Source organism: Sebastes fasciatus, chromosome 12, assembly GCF_043250625.1.
Source record: "Sebastes fasciatus isolate fSebFas1 chromosome 12, fSebFas1.pri, whole genome shotgun sequence".
In the NCBI taxonomy this organism is placed as follows: domain Eukaryota; kingdom Metazoa; phylum Chordata; class Actinopteri; order Perciformes; family Sebastidae; genus Sebastes; species Sebastes fasciatus.
This window is the reverse complement of record NC_133806.1, coordinates 34,304,317-34,328,150: the sequence shown is the minus strand read 5'-3', so window position 1 is coordinate 34,328,150 and position 23,834 is coordinate 34,304,317. Positions and strand designations below refer to the sequence as shown.

The following is a 23,834-nucleotide window of genomic DNA, read 5'->3' as shown; positions in this document are numbered from 1 at the left end:
TTAATGGCAGAACATAAAAAACGTTATTCTTATTAACACTGACTTTTCTACAGAACTACTGAGGATGCATGTGTAACTACAATGTGAAAAGCACATTATCAAAAATAGCATCATTTCAGTGTCAGTACCAAAAGTCAAGTGTTGTATTAGGCACTGGTATGAAAGATGTTCAAATGACACACAGCCCTTCTTCTGATAATGGGCCTCCCCTCCTAAGTGAATCTGTTTACTTGTTAATTGTTGGTTGTTTGCTGGAAAAAAAAAAGTTGTCCTTGTTTTTGCACAAGCGATTGCGCTACATGACTCCATACATCTATTAATGAATAATATAATACTGGATAACAAATATTCAGCGTCAAAGACATTCTATGGCTATTAGTTGACTAATGCCCGGGCCACAATGCCTGCCTGAGCAGCACGTGGTGGCTACCTCACTGAACCGCTGCGTCTCTAATGCGTGTAGTGTCCACACCGACAGCGTTGCTTGTGACAACACCGGTGTTACCGATTACACTGGACCTTTTACAAAAAAAGATGTGGTCAATATGAGTAGCGCGCTTACTTTGATCTTTAACGTTGGATGGCGGTGTGTCTGGGCTCTCTGTTAGAGCTTTCGCTGCGAGGCTGCAGGTTTCCACCCGGCGCTGCCCCGCTGCGCACACCGGCTGGGACCGCTCCATCTTCCTCATGGCGATTACCCCATAAACATTATGGTTCCCTTATAGCATTGGGTTTATATCTGGAATATTGCCAAATAGGCGCTTTTGCTTTTCGCTTCGACACCAAATCCTCTGCCATCGTTTTGTCGAAATGGGTTTTATTTCTGTAAAAGAAGCAAAATGACGGTGGGTACGTAATGTAATCGGTGTGTGCCCGACCACCGTGTAACACCGGTACAACCGACCACCGCAGCAGGTCTACTAGGGATAGAAATTTTAAGCCCTTTCCTTAATCAATCATTGGTAACACCAATGATCAATCAATCGATTAATCGTAATTAAATTTTTTTTACAAATTGTGCGTATACCACACAATACCAGATGCGTTTTTTTTCCTCAATCAAAGCCTTATTTCCACATAAACAGATTGAATATCAGATTACATGCGGAGCGCGCTCATAAAAGTAATCTACCCTAACATCCTTGCCTAGTTTTATAAGAGCTGCTCAAAAACAACTAAATGTAACACTGCAACAAGAGAGTAGAACCTAACAAATATGTCAGACTCACAGTGTCCCGACGGTGCTGTTAGATTGCTGCTAGACTATTATTAACCGTTACCCGACAAGATAAGTGTGGCACGAACAAGTGTTGTATGAGCAAAACAGATAACCTAGTCTCCAGATCACCCGTCCGTGAGAGTTAGCAGCCACGGTGCTGCGTGTAGTGTCGAGGACACATGCGGCCACTTAACCGCACTATTTAGTTTAGTTAAGAGGTTGTCAGCTGTGTGTCTGCCCGGCGTAATGTTAGCGAGTGTTCGACAGACCCTGTGTGTTTGTGCTACGTTCACAGATGTAGTGTTGCTTGTGGCTTCCTGCCCTCGTGCCCGCCGTTGTCAAATACATATGGTCTGTCAGCGCTGCCTAATGTTAGCGAGTGTCCGCCAGACTGTGTGTGTGTGGCGGCGGTGAGTGTGGGTTTGTCGGTGGCGTTCTAGCTGTGGACGTTGGTGTAGCAGTGCTGTGTGTGTACAGTTTATTTGTTGGTGAATAAATGCTACAACTGCTTAGCTCAAGACACGAGCTGACTTCCTGTATCTGCAACGCCGGCTCAGACTCTCTTAAGTTGGGCTGTTAAGGTGGACCAGCTTTCCTCCTTTAAGTGACAAGTCGCTCCTCTAAGTTTTGTTCAGCTTTTTAATTAATTATTAATATTTGTTTTAACCGTTTAACCAATAGCATTAATCGGTTAAAATTCCTAATGTCGGTCAACGGTTAAACGGTTAATTATTAACATCCCTAATGCAGATGTGTACTGGTAGAAAACAGTTTTTGACCACAGTGAATGTTGTTTTTGAAAAACGAAACACCAACAAATATGGCTTAAAGCGATGACAGCGCAGGGCTGACAAACTAAAATCACAAAGTGCTTTACATTAATAAAAATAATACATCAAATATTAAAGGGACTGTTTGTAACTTATTAAGCATATAAATGTAGCGGGTCGGCACACATGCGCTTTCGCATATGCGCGCTCGCGTGTGGCCGGAGCCTCGTCTCCGCTGCCTGCTTACCTTCACTCAAGACAGAGCGCGCGTTCTCGCGTACTCGCTCCACCACTAGACGTGAACGCGCGCTTACGCCACACTGCAGAAGAGTTGGTTTAGCTCTGAGAATATCTAGTGAATGTACAGGGGACGTTTGTGCAGAAATAAATGCTGCAGCTCCTCCAGACCAACAGAGGTTTTCCGTGTCTTGTGAAGTGACGGGGCTCCTCCACGTGTTACGTTGTCGTCTCGTTACCGACCGGGTACCGGCGATAACGTAACTCGTTGAGGAGCCCCGCTGCCTGAGCCTGCGTTGAGGCAGGAGAAGCAAACACAGTATCAGCAGTGATTCATGGAGAGACCTTCGTCTGGTCAGCTAACATTACTGCCAAGCAGCTGAAATATAGAGTGATATTGTGCTTTTAGCTGACGTGTGTCGCCTCACTGTTTTGAGCGATGCTCGTTCATGTCTATTTAGAGCGAGCAAGCGCAAGCTCGACGCTGACTTTCGTTGATTTCAAGGCCACAGGTGTCGCTGTTAACAAGCATTTCTGAAAGTTACAAATAGTCCCTTTAAGAGTCGCGATGACAGCGCAGGGCTGACAAACTAAAATCACAGCAAAACAAACAAATGAGGACAGAGACACATAAACAAGTAACACATTCAGAAAACAGTCAATAAAAGGCCAATAAAAGCAATAAGTAAAATGGAGCAGTTATATATAGTCTAAATATAAATGTTTTCAGCTGCTTCATAAAAATGTCACAGGACTCTAGGGAACGCAGCGATAGGGGGATGGCATTCCATAATTTGGTGCAACAGCTTGAAAGGCACGGTCACCTCGGGTTTTGTAGTGGTTTTGGGGGACTGCCAGTAATTTTTGGTCAGAAGACCTAAGAGCCCGATTTTGTGTGTACGGGAGGAGGAGGTCAGTGATATACTGGGGTGTTTGACCATGCAAGGCTCTAAAGGTTAGAACCATTTTTAAATGGATGTGAAATTGCATTGGAAGCCAGTGCAGAGAGGATAAAATAGGGGTGACATGGGATCTCTTGTTATGTCTAGTTAAAAGCCGAGCAGCTGCATTTTGGACCGATTGAAGACGATTCAAAGAAGTTTGATTTAAACAGGTAAAAAGAGCGTTACATTAGTCTAAACGAGAAGAAATAAAAGCATGAATGATCATCTCTATCTCAGCCTTGGTCACCAGAGATCTTAATTTAGTTCCTCAGTTGGAAGAAACAAGAGCGAATAAGCTGGCTGACATGATTGTCCAGCGACAGGGATTGGTCAAATATGACACCTAAATTTCTGAGGTTAAGCTGGACACAAGCACTTAAAGACCCCATATTCTGCTTTATATCCGGAATAAGATTTTCGGGAGCAATTATACGTGCTTCAGTCTTTTTTGAATTTAGCTGAAGGTAGTTGTCAGCCATCCTGACATCCAGACATTCAATTAAAATGGAGAGTTGGTTTCTCTCCTCAGGTTTAAAAGAACAATACAGTTGAATGTCATCGGCATAAAAATGGTAAGAGATGCTGCTATATTGGCTAATAATCTGTCCAAGAGGCAGTATATATAAAGAAAACAACAGAGGACCCAGAACAGAACCCTGTGGGACACTGCATGACAGAGGGGCTGTGTCTGACCCACTGAGACCGAAAGCTCCTATCAGCAAGATAGGATGAGAACCAGTCCAAGGCAGACCCAGAAATACCCACCTGCTGGTTTAGCCTATTTAATAAAATAACTTGATCGACGGTATCAAAGGCAGAGCTGAGGTCAAGTAACACCAAAAATGAGCATTTCCGATCATCTGCATCCATCATAATGTCATTAGTGACTTTAATAAGAGGTGTTTCTGTTGAGTGCAGTTTACCAAAACCCGATTAAAAGGGGTCATGCAGGCTATGTGTGTCTAGGATAGTTGTAAGCTGCTCGGCGACAACTTTTTCCAACAGTTTGGACATAAGAGGCAGCTTGGATATAGGCCTATAATTAGTTGGGAGGGAAGGGTCTAAATTAGTTTTTTCCAGCAAAGGCTGAACAATGGCATGTTTGAAATGGCTAGGGACAGAGCCAATTGAAAGGGAGAGGTTGATCATGGCTACAATAGCGGGGCCAATTGAGTTAAAAACATTTAAAAACAAAGATGAGGGAATAATGTCAGGGGGCCAGATGGAGGCTTAATTTTGTGCAATAATGTAGTGATATCCTCCAAGGAAACAGGAGAAAAGGAGTTCAGGATTATCGAGCAGGAAGCACCAATGGAGTGATGGATTGATGATGGGAGGATGTTTGCTCTGAGATCGCTGACTTTTTCCACAAAACATTTAAGAAGGTTATTGCAATCAGTATTAGAGAACACCGGCATTTGTGGGGCGGTAGGAGAGACAATAGTGTTTATAGTCTCAAAGAGAAATTTTGAATTTATCTTTTTAACTGAAATAAGATTGGCAAAATAAGTAGACCTAGCAGCCCTCATCATTTCATTAAAATTGATTGAAAGTTCTTTAAGATGCAGCCGATGGACATCTAGTTTGGTGGCTTTCCATAAGCGCTCTGTCTTCCTACATTTTCGCTTAAAACTGCGGGTTGACTCATTAATCCAAGGTGAGGATTTGACATTGGAGACTTGTCTGGATTTAAAGGGAGCCACTATATCCAATACAGAGGAGCATTGTTCTTTAAATAACTGGACCAAGGTCTCCACATCAAAACAGTTTAACAGCACATCAGGGTCAAACATAGCTGTGAAGTTTTCAGCTGTGCTATGGTTAAAGATGCCTTGCGCCTGCAAGACAAACGTTTATCGGGCAGAAGTTCCAAATTACAAGAAACATCAAAAAGAACACACTTATGATCGCTGACAAGGAAATCTGCCAGGCTAACATTACCAATAGTTAGACCATGTGAAAAAACTAAGTCCAGAGTATGCCCCGCTGTATGTGTGGACCCAGAAACATGTTGTACAAAGTTAAAAGACTTAGTAATATCTAGAAATTCAGATGCAGCCTTAGAGGTAGCATCATTAACGTGAAAGCGTCTCGAGATAACTTCTGTTATGATTTGACGCTATATAAAAATAAATTGAATTGAACTGAATTGAAAGTTAAAATTACCCATTACAGGTACTCACTCTCTAGAAGTGGGAGTCCTGTTTTATTTATCAGAGCTAGAGCCATGGCGGAGGCCTGATGCACAGATGCAGCTCCCGACGCTGCTCACTGAGCGTCTCTGTCGGGCGCATCACCTTCAACATGTGGGTTCGGGGAGGCCACCTGCACCGCCTCACCCAGCGCCCCCTGGTTGCAAGTACGAGTCATTGAAACATGCTTTGAAAATACACCATTCAGCTGATATTAGGGATGTTAATAATTAACCCTTTAACCATTAACCGATAATAAGAATTTTGACCAATAAATGCTATCATTTAAACGGTTAAAAGAAATATTAAAAATGTATTAATAAGGAGAAACTCAGAGGAGCAGCTTGTCACTTACAGGAGAATAACTGGTCCACCTTAACAGCCCACCTTAAGGGAGCCTGAGCTGCTGGCTGGCCAGCAAGACTCAGGAGCATGGCTCGGGTCTGAGGAGTTGTAGCATTTATTCACCGACAAATAAATTGTACACACACTGCACTGCTACGTTCACAGCTATAACGTTACTGATAACTTCATACTCACCATCGTCACACGCGCTCTGTCTCTCGCTAACATTACGCTGGGCTGACACACAGCTGACAACCTGGCAGCTAAACTAAATGATGCGGTGGACACTTTTACTGGGAAAGAGGCTGCATGTGTCCACGACACCTCACGCAGCATCATGGCTGCTACAGTAACTCTCCCGGACAGGTGAACTCTCCCGGTTGTCTGTTGTGCTCAAACACTGTAGCTGGTGATAAATGATGGTTTAACCTGTTTGTGTATCGGCTTATCGTTGCAGCTGGGCGGCTTGTTAGACACTACAACCACAGCACTTATGCATAACCCGGTTAATAATCGGTTAACTAGGGGTTTGTTATCGGTCTGAAAAAAAATTGTAAGTGAGCATTCCTAACTGATATCTAGAATGTAATTACACGTTGTTTATATTTCAGATTTTTATTTGATAGTAGATGGATTAAATTTCATGTGCTCGATCAAATTCGATCATCGATTAATCGTTAACAGCCCTATATACAACACTTTACTATCGTTTGTATTTTCACAGTAAAGGTTGTTTTATCACAGTGACGGTCTGTCAGCTCGTTGAACGGACGGTGAGAGTCACTCGCGGTGCTCTCAATGAACCATTCAACATTTAGGCTACTTCTAGCAGGTATTAATAATCTAGCTGGTCGTACTACTATTCCAGTTGATTTACTCTGCTTGGTAACCATAGCAACCTCTCACCACATCCTCTATTCAACGTCTGACACAAACAGACCTCTGGCCTCGCCTTTTATTACTTGATCAAAATGAATTTGTGTGTATAAAAACATCACAATGCAGATTGAAGAAGCAGTCACACACATTGTTGTTTTGAACTTATTAATGTAGATATACAGTATATTTCTCTACACAGTTCTTGTAAGCTACTTTTATTTCAAATATTCCCTTTGAAAACCTTATGAAGGATTTGTCAATTTGCCATTGCACTCTTCTTTGAAATTCTCTTATGACTTTTGAACTCATATATATAAATCTACTAGTAGTTGATAGTTGCTGTGCACTTGATTTGTTCAAGCTTTTCAAAACATTAAAGGAGTTACCAGAGCACTCCGACACCTGTTTGTATTTGAAGCCTTCTCAACCTACAGTTCAAATAAATTGCTTTGGAATACATTTAATACAAAATTCATTGCAATGCAAATTTTAAGCAAAAAGAGCTCTGATATCGGCAGATATCCAAATTCAGGTATCGGAATTAGATCGGAACTGAAAAAAGTGGATCAGTGCATCTCTATTCATTAATGAAGCCGTACAAGTCACTGCATTTTCCACAACACTGTCCTGCAAATATTTCAAAATAAAAGCCTTGTGTCAACAAATGTAGGGATTCTGTCTATAAAAAAATATTTTGAAAAAGAAACAGGAAGTGTTGAGGTAAAAATACATTTGTAACTGTTTTTCATATCTGTGACATATCCTACAGACATAGACATTGAAACTGTAGTAATGTTGCTGGTAGTAATGTGAATATACTGTCAACCTGTGAACCACAGCACCACACACACAGAAAAAGTAGGCAAGACCTCGAAACTCTATAAGAGATGCAGCTGACATGCAGCCGAGCTGTGCCTGAGCCGCGCAGCTCAGGTGGGCTGTGTGGCTGCTCAAACCTGTTAACATGGACGCCGAGATAAAAAAGAAGAGGTTCCGCAATGTACACGCACTGGGCATATGCTGTGGCCGCCTAGAGAGAAAACACTGCACCCATCGTCTTCTTTTAGTGCGCTCCAACTTTTTTGTGCGTCTGCTCTGACCGCTTGTAGTTGAAACTGTTGAAACTTTAGTTGAACTTTTCAGAAAGGTGCTGGTGTCGTCACCGACGCTCCTTTTCAGGCAATCCTCCGGTTGATGCTCATGGTGAAAAAACAATGTCAAACAAAGATAATAGCCCAAATACATAATTTACAGCAAAGGGATGATGCTAGTCTATCACACAATGGCAGTTAGAGTGGTGATATGTTGTCAAGATATTGTTGTCATAGAAACAAAACCCACGCGCAGTGGGAATGCTTTTTGATGAAGGCCTGGGTTGAAGCGCTCCCCTTTTCTGCCTGAGAAAAATGCCATATTGACACAAATGGTTAACTGTGATAATACTAACTAAACATCTATCCTTAGAAGTTGTCATGTTAGACATGTTTGAATGAAATCAATACATTAACACAAATCATATGAGACCCAACTTCTATTCCTTGGAGCCCCTAACGTTTCAGTCCCATCAGGGGCTCTCTAGGTTTGTTGGGATGAATATCTGCCCTCAATGACAACAAAGCTCAATTTTATAGGGGCGTATTAGGAGCACTCCACCAATTTTACACATTATGATCAGTGTGTACCACTCAACCTGTAAAAGCAGTTATGTAATGTATTCTGTGGCTCTGGATGACCTTTGTCATGTCTGAGAAAATAACCCTGATGATGTCACCAGGTTCTGTTTCAAAGTTTTAACAGAAAGCCAGAGGGGTGTAGAGTTTAGTGAAGACTTCAGCATTTACCAGGCATTGGGGGTCTAATGAAAAGAGGCTATTGAGTTGCATTATAGGAAAGCATCCAGTGTTTTTGAAGCCTGGAATTTGCCGGCTGGCTAACACCAGCTCATTTACAGAAATGCTGCTGTGCCTTGTCCTTATGGATAAAGACATGAAATGAATGAATTAAGTGGTATAAACAGCAACAAAACTTCTTCAGTGTGATCAAAATGATGTACAAGAATCATTTTGGGTTGAATACATGGCACAGAAAGCAGGTGTAGTCTGGATTAATTTGACAGGAATACATGTCAGATGAACTACACTATCTCACTGACTTATCACACTGACAGCACCACGTCCTGCTTTGGTAAAATATCTGCACAATACATTGGCAAACTGTCGGGGAACATTAGTCTTATCCAAGGCTATGTGGGCCATTAGAAATGCCTGTGATTGTAAGAGCACTAAGTGCTGCTGTTCTCCTTCTTGAAATGTAATTGTATTTCTCTCTGTCGCTCATGTTAGACCAAACGACTGAAGAGACAGGAGCTGTTTGCCAGAGAGGGTCTGACGTGGCAGAAGATTGTCCATTTCTGCTCTGAGCATCAGGACAAAGCTGAACAGCAAGCTGCCAGTCAGGAACTGAAGAGCCTCCTTCTGGCAGCCAAGGAAATTGGTAATTAACTCCTCAGCCTCAAATCCATTTTCATTTCTTTCAATCTATTTTCATGTGTTTGTGTTTCACTTTAACACGGTTAAAAATAACAGACTGCCGTTTTCTGTTTTTAGACTGCTTGATACACTTAGCAGGTGCTGAAATGATCATGTTATTGTTTTATGCCTCTGGTAGATCGGGATTAGAAATCATTGTGAGTTTAAAGGAAGAGCACTTCGTCTGGTTTTAATAATGGTCCACTTAAAAGGACAGGTCACTCAAATTACACATGAGATTTATTTTCTATATGCTCTGGAAAAATCATCTCAGATTTCTAACTATATTTTAATTATTATGTCTAAGAACATATGTTAGGGCTACGGACCTTTGTTACGACTCGTACTAGTCTATGTTTTCAATGATAAAATTCAACACTGGATGCTGAACTGCAATATAATAGGCTAGTATAACTTGACATCTAAAATATGGCAATTTCTTGATTAAAATAATCAATTTAGTCAAAGACATTGAGGAAAGCAGCAAGATAACATTTAGAGAAGGTGCCCAAAGATTCCCTGGCCTATGCTACACATCAGGCTAGTTGTTCATTTCTTATGTCCACATATAGTATATATGTATATATACATATATATATATATATATATATATATATATATATATATATATATATATATATATATATATATATATACCGTTTCGCTTTTCAGCTGCATAGGAGTCGTGTTAAGTTGCTGCTGATGAAAACCCAACATTTCCTCATTTTGGGGGCATTTTCCATTTTTATTGAGAGGACAGTGGATAGAGTCTTGGAAAGGGGGGAGAGAGAGAGTGGATGCGGAAAGGGCCACAGGTCGGATTCGAACCCGGGCCGCCGCAGTCAGGACCAAGCCTTGATACATGGACGCCCGCTCTACCAACTGAGCTAACCCAGGCGCCCTCATATGCTGTTTATTTATTACTATTAGTATTATTATCAAAAATGTTAGTAGAATGGGTGTAAGGGTATTTGGTGAACATCAGACTGTTTGTGAGGAGGAGGTTTGAGCGCCGCTGCTCTCCTTTCAGCTCAGTTTTCTGTCCTGTATCTTGTACCTGTCACACAATGTCCACTGCTTGCCGATGGACAATATCTGGGTGAGGTTCTTCTGGGTTTGGTCCATTTTTAATGGTTTGCTTTCAGAGGTTTTTACCTGTTTCATACCCTTTTTTGGCTTTTGCCATTTTACCACCTTGCCAGTCATTATCCTATCTTGCTCATATCCTATCTTTTCACTCCGTGTCAGTGATTTGTTTCTCAGATGAGTTGCCTCTTCCTGAGACTTGAAATGAAATTGGGAGCCATATTCAGCCGTTCACTTTTACCAGGCTCACCTCCAGTTAAATCCTCTCAGCATAAAAAGTGCTTCTCCAGGGAAAAGATGTCTGAAGTCACTCTGAGATTATCTCTCAGCTTGTGTTGGAGATGCGGATTGTAATGGAGTCATTGTGTTAATGCTTCTCCTGACCTCAGAGCCTGAACTGTCAGACCTGCTCAGATTTAATACCTCACTGCTTTAATGGCAGAACATAAAAAACGTTATTCTTATTAACACTGACTTTTCTACAGAACTACTGAGGATGCATGTGTAACTACAATGTGAAAAGCACATTATCAAAAATAGCATCATTTCAGTGTCAGTACCAAAAGTCAAGTGTTGTATTAGGCACTGGTATGAAAGATGTTCAAATGACACACAGCCCTTCTTCTGATAATGGGCCTCCCCTCCTAAGTGAATCTGTTTACTTGTTAATTGTTGGTTGTTTGCTGGAAAAAAAAAAGTTGTCCTTGTTTTTGCACAAGCGATTGCGCTACATGACTCCATACATCTATTAATGGATAATATAATACTGGATAACAAATATTCAGCGTCAAAGACATTCTATGGCTATTAGTTGACTAATGCCCGGGCCACAATGCCTGCCTGAGCAGCACGTGGTGGCTACCTCACTGAACCGCTGCGTCTCTAATGCGTGTAGTGTCCACACCGACAGCGTTGCTTGTGACAACACCGGTGTTACCGATTACACTGGACCTTTTACAAAAAAAGATGTGGTCAATATGAGTAGCGCGCTTACTTTGATCTTTAACGTTGGATGGCGGTGTGTCTGGGCTCTCTGTTAGAGCTTTCGCTGCGAGGCTGCAGGTTTCCACCCGGCGCTGCCCCGCTGCGCACACCGGCTGGGACCGCTCCATCTTCCTCATGGCGATTACCCCATAAACATTATGGTTCCCTTATAGCATTGGGTTTATATCTGGAATATTGCCAAATAGGCGCTTTTGCTTTTCGCTTCGACACCAAATCCTCTGCCATCGTTTTGTCGAAATGGGTTTTATTTCTGTAAAAGAAGCAAAATGACGGTGGGTACGTAATGTAATCGGTGTGTGCCCGACCACCGTGTAACACCGGTAACACAGACTACTGCGACAAGCCTAGTGCCGATTCCATATGTATTGCGATTTTACAAGTATTGCGATTCGATATTACGATTTATTGTGTGTTTGATTTTTCCCTCACAGATTAGTGGTATTTTCTTTTTAAATTATAAGGGACATGTAATGTTTTATATATATGTTGAATATAATCCAATCAATCTTATTTCCATAGATGTATTTTGTATATACAGTTCCTTTTGTTAACACCTTATTTTGAAAAGCGGACGTAGTCCCACGTGTCTACTTCCTCTAACTTCTCCAAGGTGGTCTCTAGCTCTCCAGTCAGCTCTGTTCTCTTTATCCATCCATGGTCAGCTCCATCGGGGCCATTTGAATGCAGAGAACACAAATGGCAGTATATGGGTGTTCTACAGTCGTAGCGTCGGCCCATTTGACCACGGAGAGGAGAGCGACGGCCGGCTCCACCGCCACGTTACCGCCATACCATAACGTTTCCTGTCCGTGACAGAGTTAGCATGCAGCTTTAGCCATGATGTCTAGCTCTGCTTTTCCTGTCAATGTGTGAAACCCAAAGTGTTTCCATCCTTTACTGGATGTGTAGTGTTTACCACGCTGGATTTAACATGGGAGGGTGCAGGTCGTATCCACGCTGAACCTCCAACGTTTTATACTTTCTAGTTTTGGCTAGCTGCTGCTGGCTACGGTTTGTTTTGGTTGACGGATACGGAACAGATATGATGTCACATTACTCAGACTACAACAATAAATGCAGTAACTTCCTTCTACCTCCACATAGACTCAAATGAAGCAAATATATCCATTCTGGCATTAATGGATCAATTTCAAATTTGAAAAAAAACAACAATCTTGATTCATAGGTCAATTGATTTTTTTCCCCACCCCTACAAGAGCTAATGGATTTAATTGGAAAATATTACAAATAAGGTGCTTGTGTTTTTCTCAATGCAGATGATGAGATTGCACAACAATTTAAGAAGTTCTTCTTTTTTCTCTCAATTAAATTGTTTTGATATTTTTTGGTCATAAATTATATTTGTTGAGGTTTTAAAAAGGTCTTAAAAAGTATGGAATTTTAAATTAAAAATGGTGCAAGAACGCTGAGTTCCTATGAAAACCTCTCAGGGAGGTCTCAAGATTGTCCAGAATAACTTGGACATTGTTTCTACAATGAAGTCTCAGAGACAGACATCTCAAAACCTGTACAAATAGAACCAAAACATCCTGCATGACAATCAGTATGTGATTTTCATAGTTTGGGCGAACTGACCCTTTAACACTTAAGTGAAAACAAAGATGTATGTTTACGTCTTTTGGTGTGCAGAGCTATTATCTGGTTCATCATTGAATTAATGGACAATACTGATACATTCACCTTTCTTTTCACTTTCCCATATTTAATTTAGGTAATATGGGTATAAACAGCCTCATCTTCTTATGTTATAATGCCCCAAGCCGTGTCTAGCAAGGTCACATTGTCCCAGTGTCTCTACCATTAAGCGAGTGAGTAAAACTGATATGAATTATTGATAAAAGGGACAGTATGTTATAAACCATTCTGTTTAAAAAAGCACTTTCTTTAAAGGGTGGAATCTTTTAAAAGATCATCAGGGGTTTTAATTATGTCTGATCTATATGGACACTCTTGGCATCCAGTAGGTCTCTGGCACTGACCCACTCTCTACTCCCAATGTTTAACCCATGGGAGTGAGACACACATTTCTGCAACTTACAAAGTGACAGTTGAGTCAATGATGTTAACCAGAAACCCTATTAAACCTAAATTATAACGGTGCACTTGACATTTGGCATTAGTAATGATCTGGTAACAACCAAAAACATTGGATTGGACATTGGAAAAGGAAAAAATAAAACTAATGTGTTGATATGTTACAAACTGCTGAGAAAATGAACTTGACGTTCTATATACTGTAAATACCAACCTTTGAGTGTCAGTGACCTACCTTAAGCCGTAGACACACATGGAACGTCAGGAGCGCGTGGCGGCTGCGTTACCTGTTGTTTTTTTTCTCGGCGTCCCTGTTAACAGGTTAGAGCAGCCACATTGCCCGCGTGAGACGCACGTCTTCTAGAGAATAGGTCTCGCCTATTTTTGACGCATGCCGCGCGCGTTTCACAGCAGCAACAGACAGTGAAGGTGATCTATTGACAGTATATTAACATCATATCAGCAACATTAATACAGTTTCCATGTCTAGACATCTGTAGAATATGTCACAGACAGTGAAAGTGATCTATTGCCTGTATATTGACATCATACCAGCAAGACTTTACTACAGTTTCGATGTCTATCTGTAGAAAATGTTACGGAGATGAAAAAAAGTAAAGACTTATTTTTAAATCAACACTTCCTGCTTTCATTTCAAAATAAAAGCCCTCAAGTGTTTTTTCTATGGACAGAATTCCTTCATTTGTTAACACAAGGCTTTTATTCTGAAATATGAGCAGTCAGTGCTGTGGAACTTGCGGTCACTTGGAGAGCTCCATGAATTGATAAAGTATGGGGTTTAAATCAACACTTCCTGCTTTCATTTAGAAATAAAAGCCCTCAAGCGTTTTTTCTGTGGACAGAATTCCTTCATTTGTTAACACAAGGATTTTATTCTGAAATATGTGCCGGACAGTGTTCTAGAACATAAAGTGACTTGGAGAGCTCCATGAATGAATTTAGTACGGAGTTTTAATTGTGGATTATTACTATTATTTACAAATTACCACACGTTTCTTTACCTTTTCTGTCTAACATAAATATAAATTATATTTATTATGAAATGGCCATTAAAAGGCAAACTCTATGTAGAAAGAAAGAGCTGACAGTAGCAGCAGACACGCAGCTGACATGCAGCTGAAATGCAGCCGCCACGCGCTCCTGACGTTCCATGTGTGTCCACGGCTTTAAAGAGAAGTAGCAACATGTCATGATAACAACAGTAGGACTTCATTAAAGTGTGTTGGACATAAAGCCAATATTGCCATCATCTGAGGTATTTCATACTCAAACATTTGTTGAAGAATCATGCAAAAGCATATGTAATGTTGTACAACCAACATGTGTTGGCTGATAACGAAGAAAACATGACATTTATTGTGCTAAATGAAGAGTTGTGATTCTTAATTAAAAATCTTGAGCCTCGCCACATGCACACGCTGCCAACAGAAAGATCTGTCCACATCAGCACAAGAAGTCAGTGAATTTGTTTCAGAATGCGTCTACAGCCTTGAACTTCAGCTCTTCCAAGCTGCAGAGCAGGTCTGTAGAAGAGGTGGACGTCTGAAGTACAGAAGGCTTACAGATCATTCTTCCAGTCTACCCACAGTACAGTATGCTGTATATCTGCTGGATTAAGAGTTTAAGGAATTTTAGTAAAAAGTTGGTATGGCTCCAGGAAAATGCTTGAGTATGAATCCCATTTCTGATTGGTGTCCTTAAAGGAACACACCAAAGACCTTTTTTCACAGCAGATATTTTGACTTGCCATACAGTAGAAGGAAAAGCACAGGGGAAATTAACATTAATTACATCAGAGCACATTGCCTTGCCATGTTGGATGTAGTTCCCTATGCAGTTAGCCATGATGGCTATTCCAGGGGACTACTGTGTTTGTTTGCTTTTGGTCAGACTCAGAGACAAGCGTTTGAAATGATTTATATAAAATGTATTTGGAAAGCTGTTTGACCCGTCGAGGCATGGACTCCACTAGACCTCTGAAGGTCTGCTGTGGTATCTGGCACCAAGCCGTCAGTAGCAGATCCTTTAAGTTGTCCAGCACATCCCACAGATGCTCGATTGGATTGAGATCGGGAGAATTTGGAGGCCGAATCAACACCTGGAACTCGTTGCCATCCACATGATGTATAAGAAAACGTGATTCATCAGACCGGGCCACCTTCTTCAATTGCTCCGTGGTCCAGTTTGGGTGCTCGCATGCCCATTGTAGGCGCTTCTGGCGGTGGACACGGGTCAGCACGGACACCCTGACCGGTCTGCGGCTACTCAGCCCCATACGTAACAAAATGCTCCTCACTGTGTGTTCTGACACCTTTCTATCAGAACCAGCTTTAACTTGTTCAGCAGTTTGAGCTCCAGTAGCTCTTCTATTGGATCAGACAACACGGGCCAGCCTTCGCTCCCCAAGTGCATCAATGAGCCTCGGGTCTGACCCTGTTGCCGGTTCACCGGTTCTCCTTCCTTGGACCACTTGTGGTAGGTCCTGACCACTGCAGACCGGGAACATCCCACAAGAGCTGCAGTTCTGGAGATGCTCTGACCCAGTCGTCTAGCCAGCACTATCTGGCCCTCGTCAAAGTCTCTCACATCCTTACGCTGGCCCATTTTTTCTGTTTCCAAAACAAAGTTCAAAGTTCAAAATGTTCACTTGCTGTCTAATATATCCCCCCCCCACTGTCAGGTGCCATTGTAACGAGATAATCCATGTTATTCACATCACCTGTCAGTGGTCTGAATGATGTTAATGTGATGGCTGATTGGTTTATATTGTTATGCACCAGTCCTTGTTTCCCCAAATCTCTACAACGGACCCCAGTCACACAGCTGCTGGTCAGTAGATAATCATGTTCCACCATTTGGGTGAGGAAAAACAAGCAAGAGGCCTTCAGCGAATCAAAACCTTCAACAAACAGTGACGGGACCTACAGCCAATCAAACTACTTCAAACAACATGACAAGAGACACTATGTCTCATCATACCATATGGAGATTTCAATTTTACATCCTAGTTTTTGGTGATTTATTCAAAAATGTGTTGAGAGACAACACATTGAATGGATTTTTAATAGATATATTGCAAAAGTTCAACATCCGCTCTAGATGAATATCATAAACAGCTTTATCTAAATATTTAATAAGTAGAGGTACATTACAGAAAACACCTCAAGTCATAATCTATATTCAATCCATGAGGTGACGGGTTCTCAGACGATGGATCCAATAGTGTTCCCTCCTGGAAAGTAAAACTTCCAAATGACCTCTTCTTAGGGGGAGTGATACCTCCTCAATCCCAATATATCTTAGAGAGGAAATAGAATGATAAAATTCAACAAAATGTGCTGCTACTGGATAATTGATGTTTTTACATCTATGTTCAGCGATATGAGTTTTCAGTGCTCTAAACGTCTTTCCAACATATGACTTAACACAAGGGCAAGTGATGAGGTAAATGACAGACTTAGTGTGACATGAAATAATTCCTTTTATAGAGATCTCTTTACCCATGTGGGATGCTTAAAACTGTTCCAACGGTAAGTATAATTACACTGACTGCAGCAACCACAGTGGCGGTTGCCTTCAGGGATAGGTGCTAAAGTAGCTTGAGCTGGTACTGATTGAAGAGACGGTAAATACAAGTGTGTACCAGGTGGTCTCTCGGGTTTTTACTTTTTTTATATACCATGAGAAATCGTTCTGTGAATGCATCATTGAGTTGACAACAGAGGCAGCGTCTGGACTGATTTATTGTATCGTCTTTGTTGAAAACAGTTTTCCATTTCCTGTCAAAATCCTCAGTTTTCTGGTTTCTGTTTTTTATCTTCAACACTGACTAAAAGGAAGACTTTTGTAATGGTAAGGGATGATCAGAGTCTACACTTAGTAAAGTATTTCTAGCAGTACAGATCTGTATATAATGTAATATTCTCTAATGATCCATAAATCTAGAAAATGGATGCGTTTGTAGTCATAGTGAGATCCATTTACAAAGATTTAACATATTGCTTGGCCCCTGAATATTACTCTTTTGGAAGTTATGCTACAGCTTGCTACAATGACTTTTCGGTTGCTTTTTGATTGCATGATCCTAAAGGTGTTTCCTAGCAGTTGATTTACACATTATTAAAGTTTTTACCAGTTTTAATGGTGCTGTCTGATTTAATGAATGACTAGTTTGAAACTAACAAATAGTCGCTAAGAATTTAGGAAGGCCTTAACACACACCCTTAGTGGTGGATATAGGAATAGCTGATGCAACCCAATCCAGTTCATTATATCACCTGCCCTTTCTCAGATGCACAAAGGTAACACTTTTTCAATTGGTGTGTACAGTCAGTGCAGTACCCATGATGTTTATCATGTTTGCAAGCAACCATTAAGTACTTGCAGCCATTGATGGGACATGGTAACCCAGGTAGGCTTACAGCTGGCAGGACAATGCATTTTTCCCAGTCAGTACAAAATGCATAGTTTTAATGGACGACTGTACAGCGACTACTGGCACAGACCGGATGTCCATATAATTTGCTCATAAATGTGTATTTAACAATACAGAGATAAATGTGTGTTTTTTTAGAAGTATCATCTCATTTGAAAATGCTCCCCAACAATTGCAAATCTGGTAGATTTCCTCCAGAAACAGGTGTTTGACAGCATGCTTTACATGCTACAATCCTCCCTCTACCACTTCAAGTGTTAGCTCAAGTTCATGAGTCAGTTATGGAGCTCTCTCATGAAAGCCTGTGAAGATTTTCATTTGGTTTGCTTTCCTCTCCGTTTATGGCAGTATATTTTCTTCTCATTGGCCAGTCAATGTAACAGTGTTTGGTGTTGTGATGATCCACCAATGCTTTATCTGTTGAACCTGCCCTCAGACAATGCGGCTGGATCCAAATAAAAAGTAACTCTTAAGCACACTCTGGAGAGGATGAAAGCAGCCATTCTGCTCTGCTACGTGCAGCAACCAGTCTGATGCTTTTAGACTATTTTAATTGGTTTAAATCCCTTTCATCTGTTTTCACTTCTCTCTGCCTCTCCAACCTTCCTCACTCTATTCTCCCTCCGTCTCTCTGACATTTTTTTACTATAATTGGACAATTACTCTGTATTCCTTTTTGTTAAGTGCAGTTCTGGTTAAGCATGAATTGTTTGGAATATTATTTAAATAAGGTGCAGGGACCCTAAATTGTGAGCTCATGCTGTAGCCGTTACTGCTCAGAGGAATGGTTGCTGATTCTTCTCTGAAGCTATGAATAGTGTGTACAGCCCAGATTTAATGGCCATGCAAACAGCACTGTTGTTATACATATATACAGTATGTATATGTGTGTGTCTGTGTGTATTATCTATGTATTAGGGCTGTCAAAGTTAACGTGATAATAATGCGTTAACGCAAAGTCGTTTTAACACCACAATTTTTTTAACGCATTAACGCAACTTGCAACTTTTATTTGACCTCTTAGAAACCCGACGGGCCGACTTGTGTTTGGTGGAATATTTCTCTGTTGTTACAATGCTAATTGGCATTGTATTTTACATCGTTGGAAAGCCTTTTTATTTACCTTCACAATGATGCCCAACTTGTAAGGATCATGTATTTGTGGGATGAGCAGCACAGCTGATTATGCGGGTAGCGCCCAAGAAAAATGTTCCAAAATGCTCTGCCAATGGTAAACAGTGTATTCTCATAAGGCTACCAGGAAGCCTGCAATGACTGCCCTTCACCGTCAGGCCCGTTTGAACTGGTGTCGACAACACAGACAATTGAACCTGAACATGTGGGGCAATGTCATGTTCAGTGATGAGTCCAGGTTCTGTCTGTGAAAGTTGGATGGCAGGGTCAAAGTATGGAGACGACACGGAGAACGCTATGCTGATTGTTGCACCGATGGAGTAACAGCTTTTGGTGGGAGCAGTGTCATGGTGTGGGGCGGCATCTCCCTAACTGGCAAAACAAGGCTCGTCATCATTGAAGGCCATCTCAATGCAGTGAGATATCGGGATGAGATTCTGCAGCCATATCTCCACAATCTGGGACCTAACTTCATCCTCCAAGATGACAACGCTCACCCCCACAGAGCCAGGGTTATCACAGACTACCTCCACAATGTGGGAGTAGAGAGAATGGAACTGCCTGCCGAGAGTCCACACCTCAACCCAATTCAACACTTGTGGGATCAGCTTGGGCGTGCTGTACGTGTTAGAGTGACCAACACAACCACGCTGACCTGCAACAAATCCTGGTTGAGGAATGGAACGCCATCCCACAGCAACGTGTGACCAGCATGAGGAGGAGGTGCCAGGCTGTTGTGGCTGCGTATGGATCTTCCACCGCTACTGAGGCTCCCGACGCTGTATTAAATAAATAAAGTGTAAAATAGCCAATATGTCTTGTTTGTTCCTTGTTACTGATAGAGAGTTCAATCATCCAATCCACCAAACAACTCAAAACAAGAGTCAGTACCAACAGGAGAATACACTGTTTACCATTGGCAGAGCATTTTGGCAAATCTTGGGCGCTACCCACATAATCAGCTGTGCTGCTCATCCCACAAATGCATGATTCTTACAAGTTGGACATCATTGTGAAGGTAAATAAACAGGCTTTCCAACCATGTAAAATACAATGCCAATTAGCATTGTTACAACAGAGAAATAATCCACCAAACACAAGTTTCCAAACTTTTTTTTCCCAGTTTACTTAACAAATCTCCCTTTAGGTACATTTTGAATGGATAGAAAATGTGATATATATAATCAAATCATCACTGCATTGCAACTCAGGAACCTGGGCGGGAGTAGCTCAGTCCATAGGGACTTGGCTCGGGAACCGGAGGGTCGCTGGTTAAAGTCCCCACAAGGACCAAGTACTGAGTGTGAACTGGTAGCTGGAGAGATGCCAGTTTGCCTCTTGGGCACTGCCGAGGTGCCCTTAAGCAAGGCACCAAACCCCCAACTGCTCGGGGCGCCTGTCAGGGGCAGCCCCCTTGCTCTGACATCTCTCCATTAATGCACGTAGGTCCTGTTTGTGCATGTGTGTGTGTGTATTTCGGGCCTGTGTGTACTATGTACTGTGTAAATAACCGAGTGGAAAATTGAATTTCCCCTCGGGGATCAATAAAGTACCTTTCTTCTTTCTTCTCTTCTTCTTCTATTTTTTTTTATTTTGTAGGTCCCAAAGTGAGGAGGAAATATGTTCTCAGCTTTGAGTTCCATTTTTAAAACCAAAATACCAAATTGTTCCAAACTATTGACTCTGAAGTAGGATTCTTCTTTAGACCTCTCAACCTGGCACAAAAGAATACTGACAGCTGGTATTACAGTTGCTAAAAAGATGCTGATAATGCGCTTTTCCTTCATCTACTTTCATTTCATCATGATGCATACTGTACGTAAGGGATAATTTACAGTGAGCCGGTCATTGTTGTGAAAGAATCCCCGACAGGGCGATGCTGTTAGGGAAAGGCTGAGAAGAAGCCACAGAGGGAGGCCCCATGTGTGGGTTTGCCAAGAGCCCACAAATCACTAAATCTGCCTGTGGCTGCTGCAATCAGGACCTCAAAGTGTAAACAGGTTGTGTTTTGTTTTACAGTGGGGACTGAACATGGTCAGGCGGCCATCGAAAGTGCTGCTGTCTTTCTGTTTGAGACCTTCCACAACAAAGACCATGTGGGCACAGAGGAGACCCGGGCCATTAAACAGATGTTTGGCCCCTTTCCATCATCGGCAGCTGAAGTCTCCTGTGCCTGTGTCGCTCGGCTGGTGGCTCCACTCGGAGACTCCCGAGTTGAGAACTTTATCCAGAGCCTGTGCTCCCGTAACGACCCCCAACGAGGCTCTACTTTTGGACGCAATATCGCCTTCTCGTATGACTTCTATGCACTGGACCCGCTGGAGGACCTGCCCTGCTCTGGCATCCAGGAGGAGGACGTGAGTCTCGACTTTATCAACTTCCTCAACAACCAGCAGAGTGGGAGGAAGGTCGCCAGTGAGGAGGGGGTGTCCAGCTCAGGAGGGTGTCTGAGCTCTGGGGATGGAGGCATCCTTAGAACAGAGGTGGAGAAGTATCTGAATGGAGGAAACATGATCTCATCCAGCCCAGAGGAGCTGTGCACCTCCCTGTTTGAAATGCTGGCCTCTCACAAGAGCGACGATGAGCTGCAGAATGAGGTATGTGTCACTGGGAAATGCAATCTAATATAGAGATACTGTATCAGATAAGTTATTCCTGGGAATCATTTTACACATGTTAAACACGCTCAAATGTGCTTAGTGCGGCTCACACCTGTTTTATCTGTAACATTGAAGAAAAAAAAACATCATAGCTTAAATCAATTCCTGACACAGAATTTACACGACTTACACAGGGGTGTAGGTTTTTAATAACTTTTTTTTAATAACAATAATCCTTTATGTTAACATTATTACAAACTGGAATAAGTGAATTGAATCAGAATCATAGATAAAATAATCTTGATGGGAAAGAAAGATGGCTGTACCAAAGTATGCTTTTGGCTGAATATTCCAATTTTCAAAATGTCTGTGTTTTAATTTGTCATGTGTTTGCGCTTCTTGCCTTTTCCTATCTATAGATATATTTGATTTGTTTTTACATTTTATTAATGTCACTCATCTGCCCAGTTACAGTCCAGCCCAGCACACCTGCAGAGCAGCAGCTCCACACTTAATCAAGTCTCATGTTCTACCTGTAAGACTCACCTTTTAATGCCTTTGCTCATCATCTGTGATGTGAAAACATCAGATTTCCAGGCAGTCAGAGAAGTAAAAAGTGTGTGCTCTGGTCTCAGTTCACTTCTAAAATCTCCTGGCTGATTGGCTGTGGACAGCCCTGTGTGGACTGCAGTGGAGGAGTTTGTACCAGGGTCTAGTTCAGAAGTGGTTTAGCTAACACCATGGCTAACAACGAGTTGAGAGAATTGGAGCAGCCAACAGAAAGGAGACATGCTGCCCTCTGTTTCCTTCACACCTCTCTATTTCCATTACAGTTAGTTTTGCAGTCAAGTAGTTCTGTCTAAGTCTTGGTTTGTAAAGGTTTATAGCCGTGCTGTTATCCTTTGTTAGTGAACAAACCTTGCATTGATTCTGGAATCATCAACGTTGAGGGGGCAGCCCTCCTTCTGATAAAGACCTTGGGAAGAACTTTAGGGATCAATTTGAAATTGAACTTAAAAATGAGGAATCAATTATTCACATGGTATTTCTATGACCTGAAGTTTGACCTGTCTTAATGGCCCCTATTGATTCGGTGACCTTGACCTTCAACAGCAGGTCTTCTGGGTTTGATCCAGATGCTGGACTTATCATGTCCTGGTCATCCTTGGCCTTTACCTCCAGACCTTTTTAGACATCCAACGTCCTGCCTGGCTTTGACCTTCATTGGTAATAATGTACCTTTGGGGTTATTAGCAACTCAACAACATGAACACATAAAAGCAGAGTTCAACCTTGAAGACAGTGTCGAGGATAGAAAGGTAAGATGAGATGGTGTTAATACTCTGTGGGGAGTGGGCAGTGAGATGGGCTGGGGCTGGATAGAGTAGGGCTGGGTGCTAATTCAATAATATTAATCACTTCACGTATGATCATTTTATTTATCTTATGAGTTATTTTACATTGTCTAATTATTCCAAACAAATGCAAGAAAAGAAAAAATCAGAACCAGCTTTCTTGGCCAAGTACGTGTACATGCACAAACAAGGACTTTGACTCCGGTAATTTGTGTCTCTCGATGATCTTGCATCTTGAAAAACTGAAGGGATGCCAGATATTTATAAGTATAACATGTTTATATGTCTTTGGGTGAGGCAACGCTGACAGTCAGCAGCTCACAAGGAAGCTTTCAGACTGGAGAAAATAATGGAAGAACAAATATGTTTTGCCAAATGTGAGTTTAAAAAAGGACAGCTACCAATAAAGCATTGCTTTTTTTATACATCTGCATATGCTCGAAAATGACACCATCATCTCCCTGTGTGAAGCACAGAGAACAGACAGATAGACAGACATATAAATGAAGGTCAGGCTCAGGATCACTGTAGACCTTGAGACCTCCAGCAGTTATTTGCCATCCTTTACATTTACTTATGAATCAGGAGAGTGCTCCATCATTCTGTCCTCCTGCATTTTCACCCACTTCCATTCTCTGTCTCCCTTTTACTCCAAGGCTGTTATATTGTCCATATTGCTCCTCTGCAGCATCTCTCTCTCTCTCTACAAAGACATAGAAGTTGTGCAGAATTGTACAACTTCAGCTGGTTACAGTTCGTTCCAATGTTTCTCACGTAGCTGACATTTGGAAGCGAACTCTCCCACTGACATCTTTAGATGTAGAATGCCCTGTGTGTGTGTGTGTGTGTGTGTGTGTGTGTGTGTGTGTGTGTGTGTGTGTGTGTGTGTGTGTGTGTGTGTGTGAGACAGAGAGCACCTGCAGACTCTCCATGCATCTCCCTCTGTGTGACTCCAGAGTCCCCAGTAGAGAGTAAAGGTGTAAACTCGGTGCCATTAGAGCTGAGAATGGAGACAACCTGCTTCTTATT

The 23,834-nt window shown here is 41.8% G+C and overlaps 1 protein-coding gene across 1 annotated transcript in view; it reads left to right on the top strand.

Annotated features, from left to right (window-relative positions):
- The window catches only part of ascc3 (activating signal cointegrator 1 complex subunit 3), a 220,671-nt gene that overhangs the window by 3,581 nt on the left and 193,256 nt on the right, over positions 1-23,834 (top strand). Inside the window, exons 3-4 of the mRNA XM_074654885.1 lie at positions 8,929-9,079; positions 20,870-21,447. Coding sequence (XP_074510986.1) covers positions 8,929-9,079; positions 20,870-21,447 — 729 coding nt within the window. The remainder of the gene's footprint in view (positions 1-8,928; positions 9,080-20,869; positions 21,448-23,834) is intronic.